General features: G+C 45.2%; 1 protein-coding gene across 1 annotated transcript in view; it reads left to right on the top strand.

The window, feature by feature from the left end:
* SMC2 (structural maintenance of chromosomes 2) overlaps positions 1–14,032 on the top strand; it is a 180,977-nt gene that overhangs the window by 142,185 nt on the left and 24,760 nt on the right. Inside the window, exon 2 of the mRNA XM_056848058.1 lies at positions 13,173–13,388. Within this exon, the coding sequence (XP_056704036.1) occupies positions 13,221–13,388 (168 nt within the window). The 5' untranslated portion in view covers positions 13,173–13,220. The remainder of the gene's footprint in view (positions 1–13,172; positions 13,389–14,032) is intronic.

Genomic DNA, 14,032 nt, shown 5'->3' with positions numbered 1-14,032 from the left:
TGGGCCTTACAGGGCATCACCAGGGACCTCACGTTCCTCGAGTTTTTTCCAATTCTAGTGGTGGTTACCCTGTGGTCGGGGTATTTCCAGGACAAGCGGGTGGTGTTTTGGTGCGACGAGGCTGTGGTGCAGATCATTAACAAAGTCCTCTCGTTCCGAAAGGGTCATGCGGTTGGTCCGCCAGTTCGTATTGACATGCCATGTTTCCAACATTTCTTTTACAGCTATACACATGTCCGGGGTAGATAACAAATTGGCAGATGAGCTGTCTCGCTTCCAGGTCGAAAAGTTTCGCACCCTGGCCCCGACAGCGGAGCCGGGCCCAGAAAAGTTCCCTTGGCGCAGAACCATAATGGAAGGGGTGCGCAACTCCGTCGCGCCATCCACCTTGCGGTCATATTCAGCGGCGGCAGACTCCTTCATCGCCTTTTCCACCGGTAATGGAGGTCCTAGGGGCTGGCCGGCCTCAGAGGAGTGGGTCTTGCATTACCTAGCGGAACTAAGGGAGCGTGGCCTGGCACCCAGGACCATGATGGGCCACATGGCAGCCATTTCCTTTTTTAGTAAAGTGCATGGCTGCACTGATTCCTGTGATTCTTTCATAGCAAGGAGAGCAGTCGAAGGATGGAGACGCTTGATCCCGCAGCGGGTAGACAAGAGAAAACCCATCAACCTGGACATGCTGTAGGGTCTGATTGCAGCCTTGCCGCAAATTTGTTGGTCCACGTACGAGGCCATCCTGTTCAAAGCCGCATTCACACTGGCATTTTACAGTGCCCTTCGGGTGGGGGAACTGGTGGTGGGGTCCGCCAAGGACGGATCTGGCCGCGCACAGCAGTTTCATGGAGTAACGGTCCGGGAACGGGAGGTGCGCATCAAGGTGGCCCACTCCAAGACTGATCAGACATCAAGGGGTGCATGCTGAGGCTTGGCAGGGCTCCTCAACCCGCTCCTTGCCCAGTCAGGTCCACCAGAGCCTTCGTGTCAATCAGATCAGCCAGGGGCGGGGTCTTTCTGAGGCACGCTGAGGGGCCCCCACTCACGAGGTACCAATTCACGGGTGTTATGCATATGGGGTTGGCTAGGTTGGGCCTCAACCCCAGAGACTTTGCCTCTCATTCCTTCAGGATTGGGGCGGCTTCCACGGCGGCGGCAAGCGGCTTTTCAGAGTACGCGATTAAGGCCATCGGGCGCTGGCGTTCCCCCGCGTACAAATTGTACGTCCGCCCATTGGGGGACACCCTCTGTTTCTCATTTGAGTATGGACTGGGCTCTACGCTACGGCTGCTGGTTGGGGAAGGCACCTGGGGCTGGAGGTGCGGTCGGAGATCCACCGGTGGGGAGCCCGGGGCATGCACTGAGGGCCTGGGGCCGGGCCAGGCAGAAGGTCACGGTGGCAGAGGACATGGCCATGCCTGCCTCGGGGTGAGCCGCGAGCCAGCAGCCGGACCTGTCTCACCGGTTCAAGGCCGCAGGGGATAAGACAGTGGAGCCGCTGGTGGTTGCAGCATTAGGCATTGGCGGGAGACGCCCGGAGAGGTGGATATGTATCTCCAGTTGCCTCTTGTGGCGGTTTGGGCATGGGGCCGGATCCAGTTTGGGGGAAAGATGGCCTGCGTGCCCTGCTTCCCATTCTGGGGACCCTAATAAGGGGTTTTGGGGGGAGGCCAGGAATGGATAAGCCTGTCTCAGGGGCTGCAGTGTGGCCTCCTCCCAAGTGGCAGTGGACCACACGGTGGGCGGCCACCCACGTGGGTCCCAGCATACTGCCATCTCAGGCTGCGCCCAACAGGCGGGTTGGGCGCAGGGCGTGATCAGCTGAGTCGGGTCAGCTGATCCCTGGATCCCGCCCCTCCTGCTTGCCAATGCCTAACGCCGTAATCAATAAAGTTGTGGCCTGTTTACTCCAGACACTGCGTACTCATCATTCTTGGGTAAAATCACACTTCCTCACCAGGGTACTGGTAGCCCCTGGGGTGGTGTGGCCCCCCTTCCCCCCGGGCCATTCCCCCACCCTAGGGCTGGGGCCGCAACGGACATTCATATTCAAGGCTGGGATTTCAGAGAGCTGGCTTTAGATTTTTCAGGAGTTTAAAATATTCCAAGCTCCTATGTGCCAAAAGCAAAATTTTAGTAATTAAGTAATTGAGTGCTGCGTTGCAGCTGTACTTTGCAGCGAGCGAAACTGGTAAGTCTACCTGTGACACACTGGCTGAATTTTAAGGATTCGTCTATGTGTTCCATAGGAGTGTGTTCCATAAGATCTTATTTGCTGGATCAGCTGCAACGCAGAGAAGTATCAATACCAATATCGCTTGGCTAAGTAGTCCCCTTGTAGACCTGGCCAAAGGGTTAATAAGAAAATGAGCTAAAGAAATAAATCCTTTTGCTAGACTGAGCAAAAGGCAGGCATGGAACTGCAAGGCTTTGAATTAATAGTAGCTGCAAAAAGTAACCGCAACAGGGGGGGCAGTCCTTGTTGTTTGGAGAAGGGGGGACTAAACGAAAACTCAATTTCTTCCCATTGCAAGCTGCAGCTTTCCTTGTATGCTCCAAGAAAGCTTGCATGTGCTTCGCATCTCCCTGTGTCTCAGGAAAACTTCCCATGCAAGTTGGAACTTGACTTCCAATTTCTCTGTGCAAAAGCCAATTATTTTTTTGTTGAAGTCAAAGGCAAACCTGCGTACCTAGTTTGTGGCGATGCGTTAGCAATAATGAAAAAGCCAATCTGGAGCGTCATTACAGCTCAAAACATGCTAAACTCAATGAATTGGGAGGCCAAATGCGTCTGGATAAAATCAATGCTCTTCAGCGGAGTTTGGAATCACAGCAAGCTGCTTTCAGACCACGGAGAGTTTGTGAATGAGGAGGCTAATCGCACCCAGTCCGGGAAACGTATGGGAAATACCTTAAAAGCGATCGTGCTGGATGTGACCCACTTTGGTTGATTTCACTCCCGTTTCTAACGTCTCTGAAACTTTGCTTTCAGAGCGCACCTCCCAGAAATAGTGTGCACAAGAGAGAAGGGGAGCCCCACGTAATCCTGACATTGCTTGTGTTCCCCCACCTCTCCTGGTTTTTTGGAGCGCATGAGTGGGACCAATCGTGCATTGGGACGATTGGAGGTTTAAGAAAGATTTTTTTCCCTCCAACATGAAACACCAGGAGGCTTGAAAGGGTGGTTAAAGTTAAGGGCACACAATAAGCCACACCCCCCCGCTAGGTAGAGAGCGGGCAAATCCCAAATGTCCCTCTGAAAGCAGGCTTCCTTTGTGCAATTTCCAAACTCCAAGGAAGAGGCGCACTAGCTATGCATTGCATATGCTATTAATTAACATAGCAAATAGGAACAAAGTAGCAGGTGACTTGGGACTGGGAGACCGTGCAAATGCATTGTAAAAGTTACATTTTGCAAACGCAGTTTTGAGCGAGCAGCAAAACAGACTGTGCAAAAAGAAGCCCCAGAATTAGTATTTTCTGCCCTGCTCCTTCTTCTCATGGTGGAGGGATGCTTCCCCCTTATGCAAACGACCTCACCCAAATTTGCAAGTGCTGATTTGGACACCCCGTGCTCCCGCCCTCCTGCTCCCACAAGCCCCTGTGCATCTAGGAGGGCTCACTCCGGGATAATGGCAGGGAGGATGAGGTCGTGCAGGAGAGCTCCCTGGCAGGAGGAGGTGGACATCCTCCTCCAATTCATGGCCAGGTGGGGCTACCTGTTTGAGGCCTTTGACCGGCCCAAGGAGCACAGCTGGAATGTGTTCCAAGATGCCTCAGATGCTCTCCTGGCGTGCAACTTTAGCCACACTCCGGGCGAATGCCTCCAAAAATATAGGAAGGTGCAGGGACGCCTTCCAGGCTTCCTTGAGGCACGCACGGCAATGGCCCGGGGAGAAGAAGCCAGCCCACTATAATCAGTTTAAAAAGCACTGGGAGGAATTGCTCCAGCATCGAATTTGAGGTGTGGGCAGGTAACTTTGTCTTGAAGCAGGTTGCCCCAGCATCGAATTTGAGGCGTGGGCAAGTAACTTTGTCTTTCCCAGTGACTCTTGTCATCTCATGTGACCAAAGCACGCTAGCCTGCCTCAGCTCAGCTAGCCTCAAACCAATACGGCACAGCGCTGGACCTCCAATGGGGGAAAAAACCAAAGTGCAGGAGCCGCGTTTGCCAAGCGGAGGGAGACTCACGCAAGTCGCACCTCCACAAGTTGCACCCCCCCTCAAACCAATAGGGCTGGGCTGCACCCCAAACAGGGAAAAAAACCAAGATGCAGGAGGCGCGTTTGCCAAGCAGACGGAGACTAACGCAACTCGCACCGCCGCTCTCAACTCCAGGGGCAAAAAAAGCCGCACTGTTGCACTCAACCCCCCCTTCGGCAGAACGGGCGAAAGCCCCCCTTTGGCTCCCCACTCACCCACATAAACTGTTTTCCCCACCCACATACACACACAGACTCGGCTTTCCCCCACACACACGCTCATGAGAAAAGGTATAGAGGAAAATCCCAAAAATCAAACTGTGTGATGTCAGGGAGATGCACAGGATTACTGCCACTGGTGTGGGGTAGTCAGTGAGAACTGGAAAAGGGATTTTGGATATTTCCCCATTCTTCTGGAAGTTCTCTGAGGAGTGAGAGAATTCAAAGTGTCTTTATTCCTGTGAGCTAGGCTGGGAACAGAGTCTTTGGAACTAAATCTGTGAGAGTTCTGAGGGATAGAACTAAGCTTGTAACTAAGAACTGAAGGAACATAACTTGAGACAAAAGTAAAGTAACACCTAAGCTAAGCTATCTCTCGAAAGGAATCTTGTGTACATATACGTGATTTTGAGTTTTCCCTCCAATTCTGCCTGTTCATCAAAAATCCATCTTGTAAATACTGTTCAATAAATTTCCTTGTTCGGTATGTTAAAAGTTATGAAGCCTCTTGTGTCAAATTTCTCTCTGATGTAAATACTGGTGTGGGACTGGAGGAGGAGAAAAATAATCTACCAATTACACTCAGGCTAACGCTTTCCCTCAGCATACACAATCAGGCTGAGAGAGTGGAGTATTAAAGAGGGTGAAAGGGGATGCTTCATAGTTGTCTATGGGGATTAACGCATGGGCAGAATGTTCTCGGTTTGCCCCTCCCCTATCTCACAATATTTTAATTCGAGACTGGATTGTTTAACGCATGGTGGTGTCTATCCCACTGTAAATCTGAAACAGTAACCTGTTGGGTGCTCCCCGTGCGTTTGATCCACCCAGATAACATGGGATAGTAGGGGAGTAGCTGCCAGGTCACCGCTCAAGGATTGGCTGCGTGGTTATCCAATCGATGAGCGGTCCTCCCCCTACCGGTATATCATCGCATCAACCTTTACACAATAAAAAAAAGCAGGAACCTTGAACAGTGTCAGGTGAGTGGCCATTTTACACCTTATTGGAGCCGTCCTTTCCTCAGAGTTGTGTACAGAAGGTCTTGTGTGGTTGAGCAATGTCACCCGAAAGGCTGCTCCGTCTGAGAAGAATGTCGCTTCTTATGGCACATTTGATAATGGCATTCAATGTGACCTGCCAATGCATTAGAAATGCAGCAGTAATTTCTGCGGCTTATATACAACATCGTGTGCAGCACAGGAGGGCTACAGGAAAAGTGATAATTGGTTCTTCTACTCATGCTAGATTAACCTGTGTCCATGCATCACAGCGAGCAGCTCATCTCATGCTCAGGAAATGGTACGCTCTTGCCCGTGTTCCCTTACCCAGGCACAACTGGGAGTATCCCAAAATTTGTGACTGGTGGGATCGACTGGTTGCGGGAATCTGGGGTGAAGAGCAATGGATAGCGAACTTCAGGATGACACATTCTACATTAATGGAGATTGTGGATGCTCTGAGTGGACGTCTTGAGCGTGAAAGGACGGTGATGCGGAATCCCATTCCTGTTGAGTAACATGTTGCTGCGGCTATATGGTAGTTTTGTACTGGGAGCCCCTACAGATTGGTGGCAAACCAGTTTGGCATCGGTGTGACCACCGTTGGATAAATACTTCGAGAAATTAGCCTCTGTATTCAACTGGACCTCTACCGGAAGACATTTCGCCTGGGATCTGTCATTCAAGAGGTTTGGCCTCACCAATGACCTGTAATTAACACTGACTATATCCCCCACGGAAAAGTTTTTTAAATATATTGGTTTTCCTCTCGGTATGCCATCTAGTCAGCAGGTCACTAAACAAGGGGTAAAGACACCAGACAAACTGTGAGGTATCGCATGGGGAAGAGATACTGCTTATGAATTATGCATGGCAAAGTTTCATTTTCTCGTGATTTTATCAAATGGCAAATCAAACTTTCTGGTTCACCAGTTTAGTTTTAAGTGATATTTGCCGCATGCAATGGCACAACTTCAACACAGCTTGCTGAGATGACTAACATGATGTTTGCACCTTTTTTCATTGCAGATCATGGCTGGTTTTGATCGGCTGGGAATGCCCACTGTGTAGGAGCCACTGACGAATGCCACATTACCATCATTAATCATGGGGGCAAAGTTGCGGAGTAGGGTAATCAAAAGAATGTTTCCTCCATTCTGCTCCAAGCTACTGTCGACCACACTGGACGATTCATGAATGCGGTAGTTGGTTGGGCTGGCAGGGCACACGATGCCTGTGCCTTTGCCCATTCTAATATCTGCCGGACAATGAACAAGGGTGCATTCATTCCAGGCAACTTGACTCTTACGTTAGAGGACACGACAGTCCCTGCAATAATGGTGGCCGACGGGGCATACCCCATGAGGCATTGGCTCATGAAAGCGCGTCCTTGTAACTTGCCTGTAACTTTTGGTTACACTTGGATTCTTTATGGAAGAATTACATCAATACATTCCTGCGTAAATCAATCCAACAAAACCGCTTGGAATAACCCATTCTACAGGAGGGATTCTCGTTCCAGACTCCCGTTGGAGTCCCACAGGTTACTAAAGAATACTTTACTGAAAACAAACTGACAACATGTAATGTTCAATATATTGTTTTCTCCAGAATAATAGACTTTATATAACAGCAATTTAGGATTTACCATTAAGGGACACATCGGATTACCAATATATAGTTATGGGTATGTGAATTAAACACTCCTAACTGCAATTGATTATTTGTTCATTTATACAATTCTTATATAATTTACATTTATGCCAATAAAGGTTGTGTGTGAATATAATTTGCATACTTGAAGTAAACAGTTTCATTGGTTTATATTGTGGTATATAATTTGTATTTGAAATACCTAATAAGGTTTATATTGATTTTTGAATAGTAGTATGTGTACTATTAAGATCAAGTGTGCTGTTATTTAGGACTGAATATTCATTCCAAATTCACAGCACGTGCATGCACCGTTCTCGGGTCAAGACTCCTTGCATCCTAACGGCCCACCCTTTTCTAAACCCCTCCCCATCCCGTAGTCATTTGCACAAACTTGCCGCCTTTTTTGTTTAATTTTTTATTTTCGCTACTTTGCTTTTTCGAAATTCCAGTCGAGAGATGTCAATGGCCGAAATTAAAATGTGGTGCTGTTTGTATTAACTGTGATTCCTTCGTCACTGTCTTGTGTATTTATTTATTAATTTGTAACTGGGGGGTTGGTGTGCAGGAGCTGTTACTCGCCCTTTTGCATTTTCTCGCTCGGCTTTTTTGGGCGCCATTTTCAACTCCTCATTAACATCCCTTGCTTGTTGGTGATAGTCGTCTTATCCCATGGACTCCCAAATCTGCGCTGGCAGTATTCGCGGGGTCTCTTGGAGGGAGAGGAAGACCCTCGACTTAATCGCGTTTTGGGGGAGGCCAAGGTCTAGGAGGCCTTGAGTTCCTCCCATCGAAACTATGATGTATACGAGAAAATCGAAAACAGATGAGGCAGAGGTGCCATTCGTCCCCTCAACACAAGCAGGGGTGGGGAAAGTCAAGCCCGTTTGTTCCCTCAACACAAGCAGGAGGAACTGTCCTGCTGCTAGACTGAGTGGTGGTGATATCTTTCATCTGACAGTGATCGGATTGAAGTTGATACCCATTGTAACACATTTACCCATTTCAGTAACAGGAGGAAAACTCTATCAATGCTCCACCTGAAGCATATACTGCTTTCAATTTTCTGGCTCCACTTTGTTTTGGAGTGTCACAAGTTTTTTCTCCAAGGTTAGACATCCCATACAGGAGAAAAACCACATCAATGCTCAGACTTGCTCCTGAACACATTTCCAGATCTCCTTCTATATGCCTGGACTTTGCCTCCAGGATTAGACACTCCATACAGGAGAAAAATCATATCAATATTCAGATTTGCTTTTGAACATACTTCCCAATATCTCGCTATAGGCCTGGACTTTGCCTCCAGGATTAGACATTCCATACAGGGGGAAAACCATATCAATATTCAGATTTGCTTCTGAACATACTTCCCAATATCTCGCTATAAGCTTGGACTTTTCTTGTCCTGAACTGCTGGCTTTTCCCACTGTCTTGGGACATCTCAGGCAGCAGGTATTGAAGGCCCTCCAGGAGGCTGGCCTGAAGGCTAATTTTCAAGTAGCCTTCTTAATAACATTAACAGATGGATAATCCACCCTGAAGACAGGAAGATAAGACTTGAAAAAGCTGGCATGGATTTTGGCATGGAGTTTTCATTCTCTACTATGGAAAAAGCAAGGTAAGAAGATCAGACTTCACAGAATATGATTGCAATATTAGAGAACATCTGGTTAAAATATGGGAATCACTACAAATAACCCTCAGCCCTTCCCCATCAATATTAATGTCACCTACGGAAGCGTATTTGGATTTCTCCACCAGAAAAAATAACGACTATGTTATTTACGGGACTTGCTGACAAGTGGCAAAATAAAGACTTTACAAGAACTTCAGAATGAGAATATAAATATTTCATAGTTTGTGTACCACCAAATAGTTCATTGTCTGAGAAAGGATTATTATGGTGAAAGTAATATGAGAAGTTTAATGGAGTTCGAGCAAATAATAACAAAATCACAAGACCACTTGTTGGTTAAATTAAATCAACTTCTATTGTCATATGAAACATCATCAGAACAAGTTAAAACCTGTATGATCAAATGGATGCAAAACTTTGGTGAGATGATATCTTGGCAACGACTGTGGACCACCAAAATAAAAAAAAATGTCACAAGCTATAAGAGAACATTGGTACAAAATGTTCTATAGATGGTACCTTTCACCAAAAGATCTTCAAAAGATGCATAAGACAAATCAAGCTAACTGTTGGAAATGCTCTGAAATAAGAGGAACTTTTTACCATACCAATGGTGGAAATGCAATAAAAGTCAACCATTCTGGAAGACAATACATAAGGAAATCCAGGAGGTGCTACAGGCAAACTTTGAGTTAAATCCCAAATATATGTTGTCGGGAATAACACTCCCTCAAAAGTGAGCTCAATCCAGAGAACTCTTTCAATATGTGACTACCGCTGCCACAATTTTATATGCAACGTATTGGAGAACTTCTAAAATTCCAGACGTGACCGAATGGATTAACAAACTATTTGATTTTGCTGTGATGTCAAGATTAACACATTTGATGAAAATGAAATCAGCAAATGGCTTTAAGATGAAATGGCAGCCATTATACAACAAATATTCAAGAGCTTTCGAGTTTTTGTTTTGTAGTGTGTGCAAAGGCAGTATGTTAATTTAGCATTTAGTATCTGAAGTTGGTAGTTTCAGTTTTAATTATATAAATATGTATTTACTGTATCTCAGTAGCTACTATAACTAATTTTAATTAAGTGCCTCCAATTTATCTGTTTTTAGCATATAAACTTAAAGAACGATAAATTAATAATTTATATTAGAAGCTAACCTTAGATTTAAGACTATAAAGGGTGTACGCATGTACTTTGACTTGGAAGCTTGGACAAGCACATACTTTTATTTTGACTCTTTAATTTTTCCCCTTTCCCACTTTCTTTTTCTATAGAAAATTTCTGTATTTTTCTATGGCCAGGAGCATTTTGCCACGTTCATAAGCAAGAAGCACCAACCAGCAGAGCAAAAATATGGAACTGTTGAAAAACAGGCCTTAATGATAAAACGGGCATGTTGGGCCCTACAGTATTATTTGGTCAAAAACGAAGGACGGCTAGCTATTGAATTGTGCCCTAAATGCACAATTGGTACCCTAAATGCACCAGCATATTCTTTCCTTCCTATTCAGCTCCTATCCACACTGCCTTAACCTTTTGAGTTGAAAATCGTTTTTAAAAGTGGCATCAGATCTATAAAGCTTAATAAAAGAAATTTTTTTTAAAAAAAAAAGTGGCATCAGACCTACTGCAAGGCTAAAGACTCAATTCCCCCCCCAAAGGAAGTTTCTGTCATGAGCAAATTGAGGCTGCTTCAGAATGAAAAGTCATAGAGGATGTGGCCACTTCAGAAAAACAAAACAGCCCCTGAATGCACTCTATGGCCAGTACTTAAGAATAAGGTTGTTTTTCACAACGGAGCAAAAATAAGAAATAAAATAATTAATGCGTGACAAAAAAAAATAATAATTGCAAAAGCAAGGTCTCCTGTGTGGCGCAAACCGCCCTCCCGCGTCCCCAGCCAGCCAGCCAGCCAGCCAGCCAGCCAGCGACAAAATGGGCGCCAGAGCTGCGCGCGCACCACTTATAGCTCTCCCCCCCCCCCCGCGGTCCATGCCTATCTAGATCAGGGGAAGAGAACGAGGCAAGCAGGAAGGGGCTTTTTTCCCCACTCGAGAGTTCGCCTCCCAATGCCTGCACTGAAACAGAACTAGAAATCAGGCAGCCTGGAGGGCAGACCTTGATGGGGCTTCGCGTCGAAGGACGGCCCCCTTGCTCCGCGCCAAAATTCAAGTGAAGGAAGGAGAAGAGAGGACGGTTGGAGGAGGGGAGGCAGGCAGGCAGGCGGCCCCTGGGAAACAGCCGTGTTTTTCAGGTTAGCTTTCTGTTGGCTTGGAGCAGACTCGAGAACTCCTTTTAATCATTGCCTTTTATTCTTGCTCGGGGAGTTTGTTGGCGGAGGGCATATTTCAATAGTTCCTAAAATAACGCCTTTTAAAAAAATACCGTTCTTGCCCTTCCCCCCCCCCCGGGCAACGTGCGGGAACAAACCGACGTGACCCCCTGCATCAGGCTCGTGGTTGCAAATCCTGAGAGCGCTTTCTGTTGAATAAGCCCTATTGAGTACAATGGCATTTACTGATGAGCAGGTTGCTTAATTTGCTCTGGGTGAGTTCAGCATCCCGGTGAGCTTGCAATGGCTAAGTGGGGGTTTTGAGCTTAAAGCCCCACACATTCAAGCCTCACGTTCTTGTCTGCAGCTGTGCAGTAGACACTGGGACACAGTATGATTTCCTGGTCACGGAAAGTATTGGCAACTGTAGATGCTCTAGATCTTTCCCCCCAAGATACAGATTTATTTGCCAACGCTCCTCTTTTAATTCTTCTAGAATGATAAAATGAGCCTGGATTAAAAAAAAACCCTCTTTCATAGTAAATAAGCCTAGCATGATGATTTGGGTAATAAAGTACATTGCTTTCAATTTTGCTTCATTTTGATGGGCATGCGATAACTATATTTTAAAGGCTAAATCATGGCTTCATCTTCCCATTGCCATCTGTTCCCTGGCTAGTCTTTGTCTAATGTCCAACACTTATTTCTTATTCATATTCTTTCCATCAGTGCTTAAAAGTTCCAAGTCGATTACAATTACAATATACAGAATAATTGCTAAAGTAAAATCTATGATATCCCTGAAAATCACTTGAAAAGCTCCACAGTTTGCCAGCCAGATGGAAACTTTGGATTCCCTACTTAACTCTTGGCAGTTCTGAAAAGTATCTGAATTGTTACCTAACTTCAAAAAATATAGGGGACAAACAAAATTTCAAGTTTTGTCGTGAACCATCTTGATAGCTGAGGGTATAAGATATAAATGTTTAAAATAAATACATGTATTTTTAAAAAATCTTTCACTTGCAAGTTGGTTTTTGGAATGGCTTGGGTTCTAGAATATGATTCAGTACAACAAAATACCATTCAAAGTCATTGAAACAATAGTATATGATGCATATCAGCTAATAATCGAAAGTCATAGGAATGGTAAACAGTGGCTGTTACCGCACTTGTATTCCCAGCGATGTATTGAGAGTTTGAAAACGTTATAAAAAATACTGTTTGCACTTTGTTTGGCCCCTTTAGCTGTGACGACATCTTCCAACCATTTATAAGCCGTGGTATCCAAAACCCTTTTAAAGTGATGTTTTTTACAACATTTTCAAACTCTTAAGACATCGCTGGGAGTACAAAGTGCAGTAACCCCCAGTATTAAAACAATCCCACAGCAGTGGAAAGAGTAAAAGAAAACCAAAAAGGTCTTCACAACAGTAACTAAACATTATTAAAAGTGGAGGAAAATAAAAACTTAAATTAGTTTACGTAATCTTTAAGGGCATGTGTAAATATAATAGGGTCTAGATAAGTACAGAATTTTTGTCATCAGTGTGTTTAGAAATGCAGTGCAGTCCTAGGCGTATCTACTCAGAAGAGAGTTCATAGTGTTCAGTTGGCTTATTTCCAAGTAAGTGCATAGGATTGCATCCTTAGTCTCATTCAATTTTCTCTAACAAAAGGTGCAGAGCTCTGCTGTTAATTGTTACTAGAAACTATCCAAGTGTGGGTGTTGTTCTCAAACAAGTAATCACGAGATGTCTGTTTTCCACATAACTAGCACTGTTCCGCAAAAAAAGTTAAATTGTGGAACTCCCTGCCCCAGGATGTGGTGGTGGCTGCCAACCTGGAAGGCTTAAGAGGGGAGTGGACATGTTCATGGAGGAGAGGGCTATTCATGGCTTCTAGTGAAAATGGATACTAGTCATGATTCATACCTATTCTCTCCAGAATCAGAGGAGCATGCCTATTAGGTGCTTTGGAACACAGGCAGGACAGTGCTGCTGCAGCTGTCTTGTTTGTGGGCTTCCTAGAGGCATCTGGTTGGCCACTATATGAACAGACTGCTGAACTTGATGGACCTTGGTCTGATCCAGCATGGCTTTTCTTATGTTCTTAAAAGATTTTATAATACATGTTTTGTAACCCACAGGATTATAGGTTTGTATGTATTCTTTCAGCATTTAGAAGAACCCTTGCCTGGGATACTCCTGGGATACTGAATAACGATGCATATCAAGTCGATTGTCCTTGAGGGGTTCAAGTCCTATGCTCAAAGGACAGAAGTTAATAATTTTGACCCACTATTCAATGCCATTACTGGCTTAAATGGAAGTGGCAAATCCAATATCCTAGACTCCATCTGTTTTTTACTGGGCATTACCAATCTATCACAGGTAAGCATACACTTCAAACATCTACTGTCCTCAACCTTTCTTTCCATTATGAGCTTCAGCTTCAATGCAAAATGTTCTTTGGTATGGCATCACTTTTTTTGGAACAAGAGAAGCATTGGAAAATGTTATAGTCATTGTGCATTATTAAACTGTGATAATAACACCATTGGTCCCATGGGCAGACAATGTTGGCACTTGAATCAGGGAGAAAAAAGTGAAATCCCAGTTTTGCAATGGATTCTTTGGGATGCCTCTGGCAAGCTTAATTTTCAAGTTCCCAACAGTAACAATTAAATATCTTACCATAGCAGTGCAGTCGCAGGTGACAGACGTTACTGTCTGAGACAAATCTGTCAAAACAAAACAGGTGTTCCATCATCCCACAAGCAAAAAACCTAGTCCTCTTAGAGGTGTCTAGTTTTGGGGACACAACTGTCGTTTGTAACATGATGGCCGAGGGGTGCAAGCCTGCACTTGAAGAAGAGTAATGACTGGTTAATGTCTTGTGCTTGAGTAATGACTTGTGCTTAATGTCCCAGCAGTTGCATTTTAGCAGAAATGCTTTTTGCTTGTACAGTGGCTGAGGAAGGGGCTACTGTTCAGTCTTAAATTGCGCTTGATGCAGCACAGATGTTGTCGAAGGC

Source organism: Euleptes europaea, chromosome 4, assembly GCF_029931775.1.
Source record: "Euleptes europaea isolate rEulEur1 chromosome 4, rEulEur1.hap1, whole genome shotgun sequence".
NCBI lineage: Eukaryota > Metazoa > Chordata > Lepidosauria > Squamata > Sphaerodactylidae > Euleptes > Euleptes europaea.
This window is presented reverse-complemented; position numbering and strand designations above follow the sequence as displayed.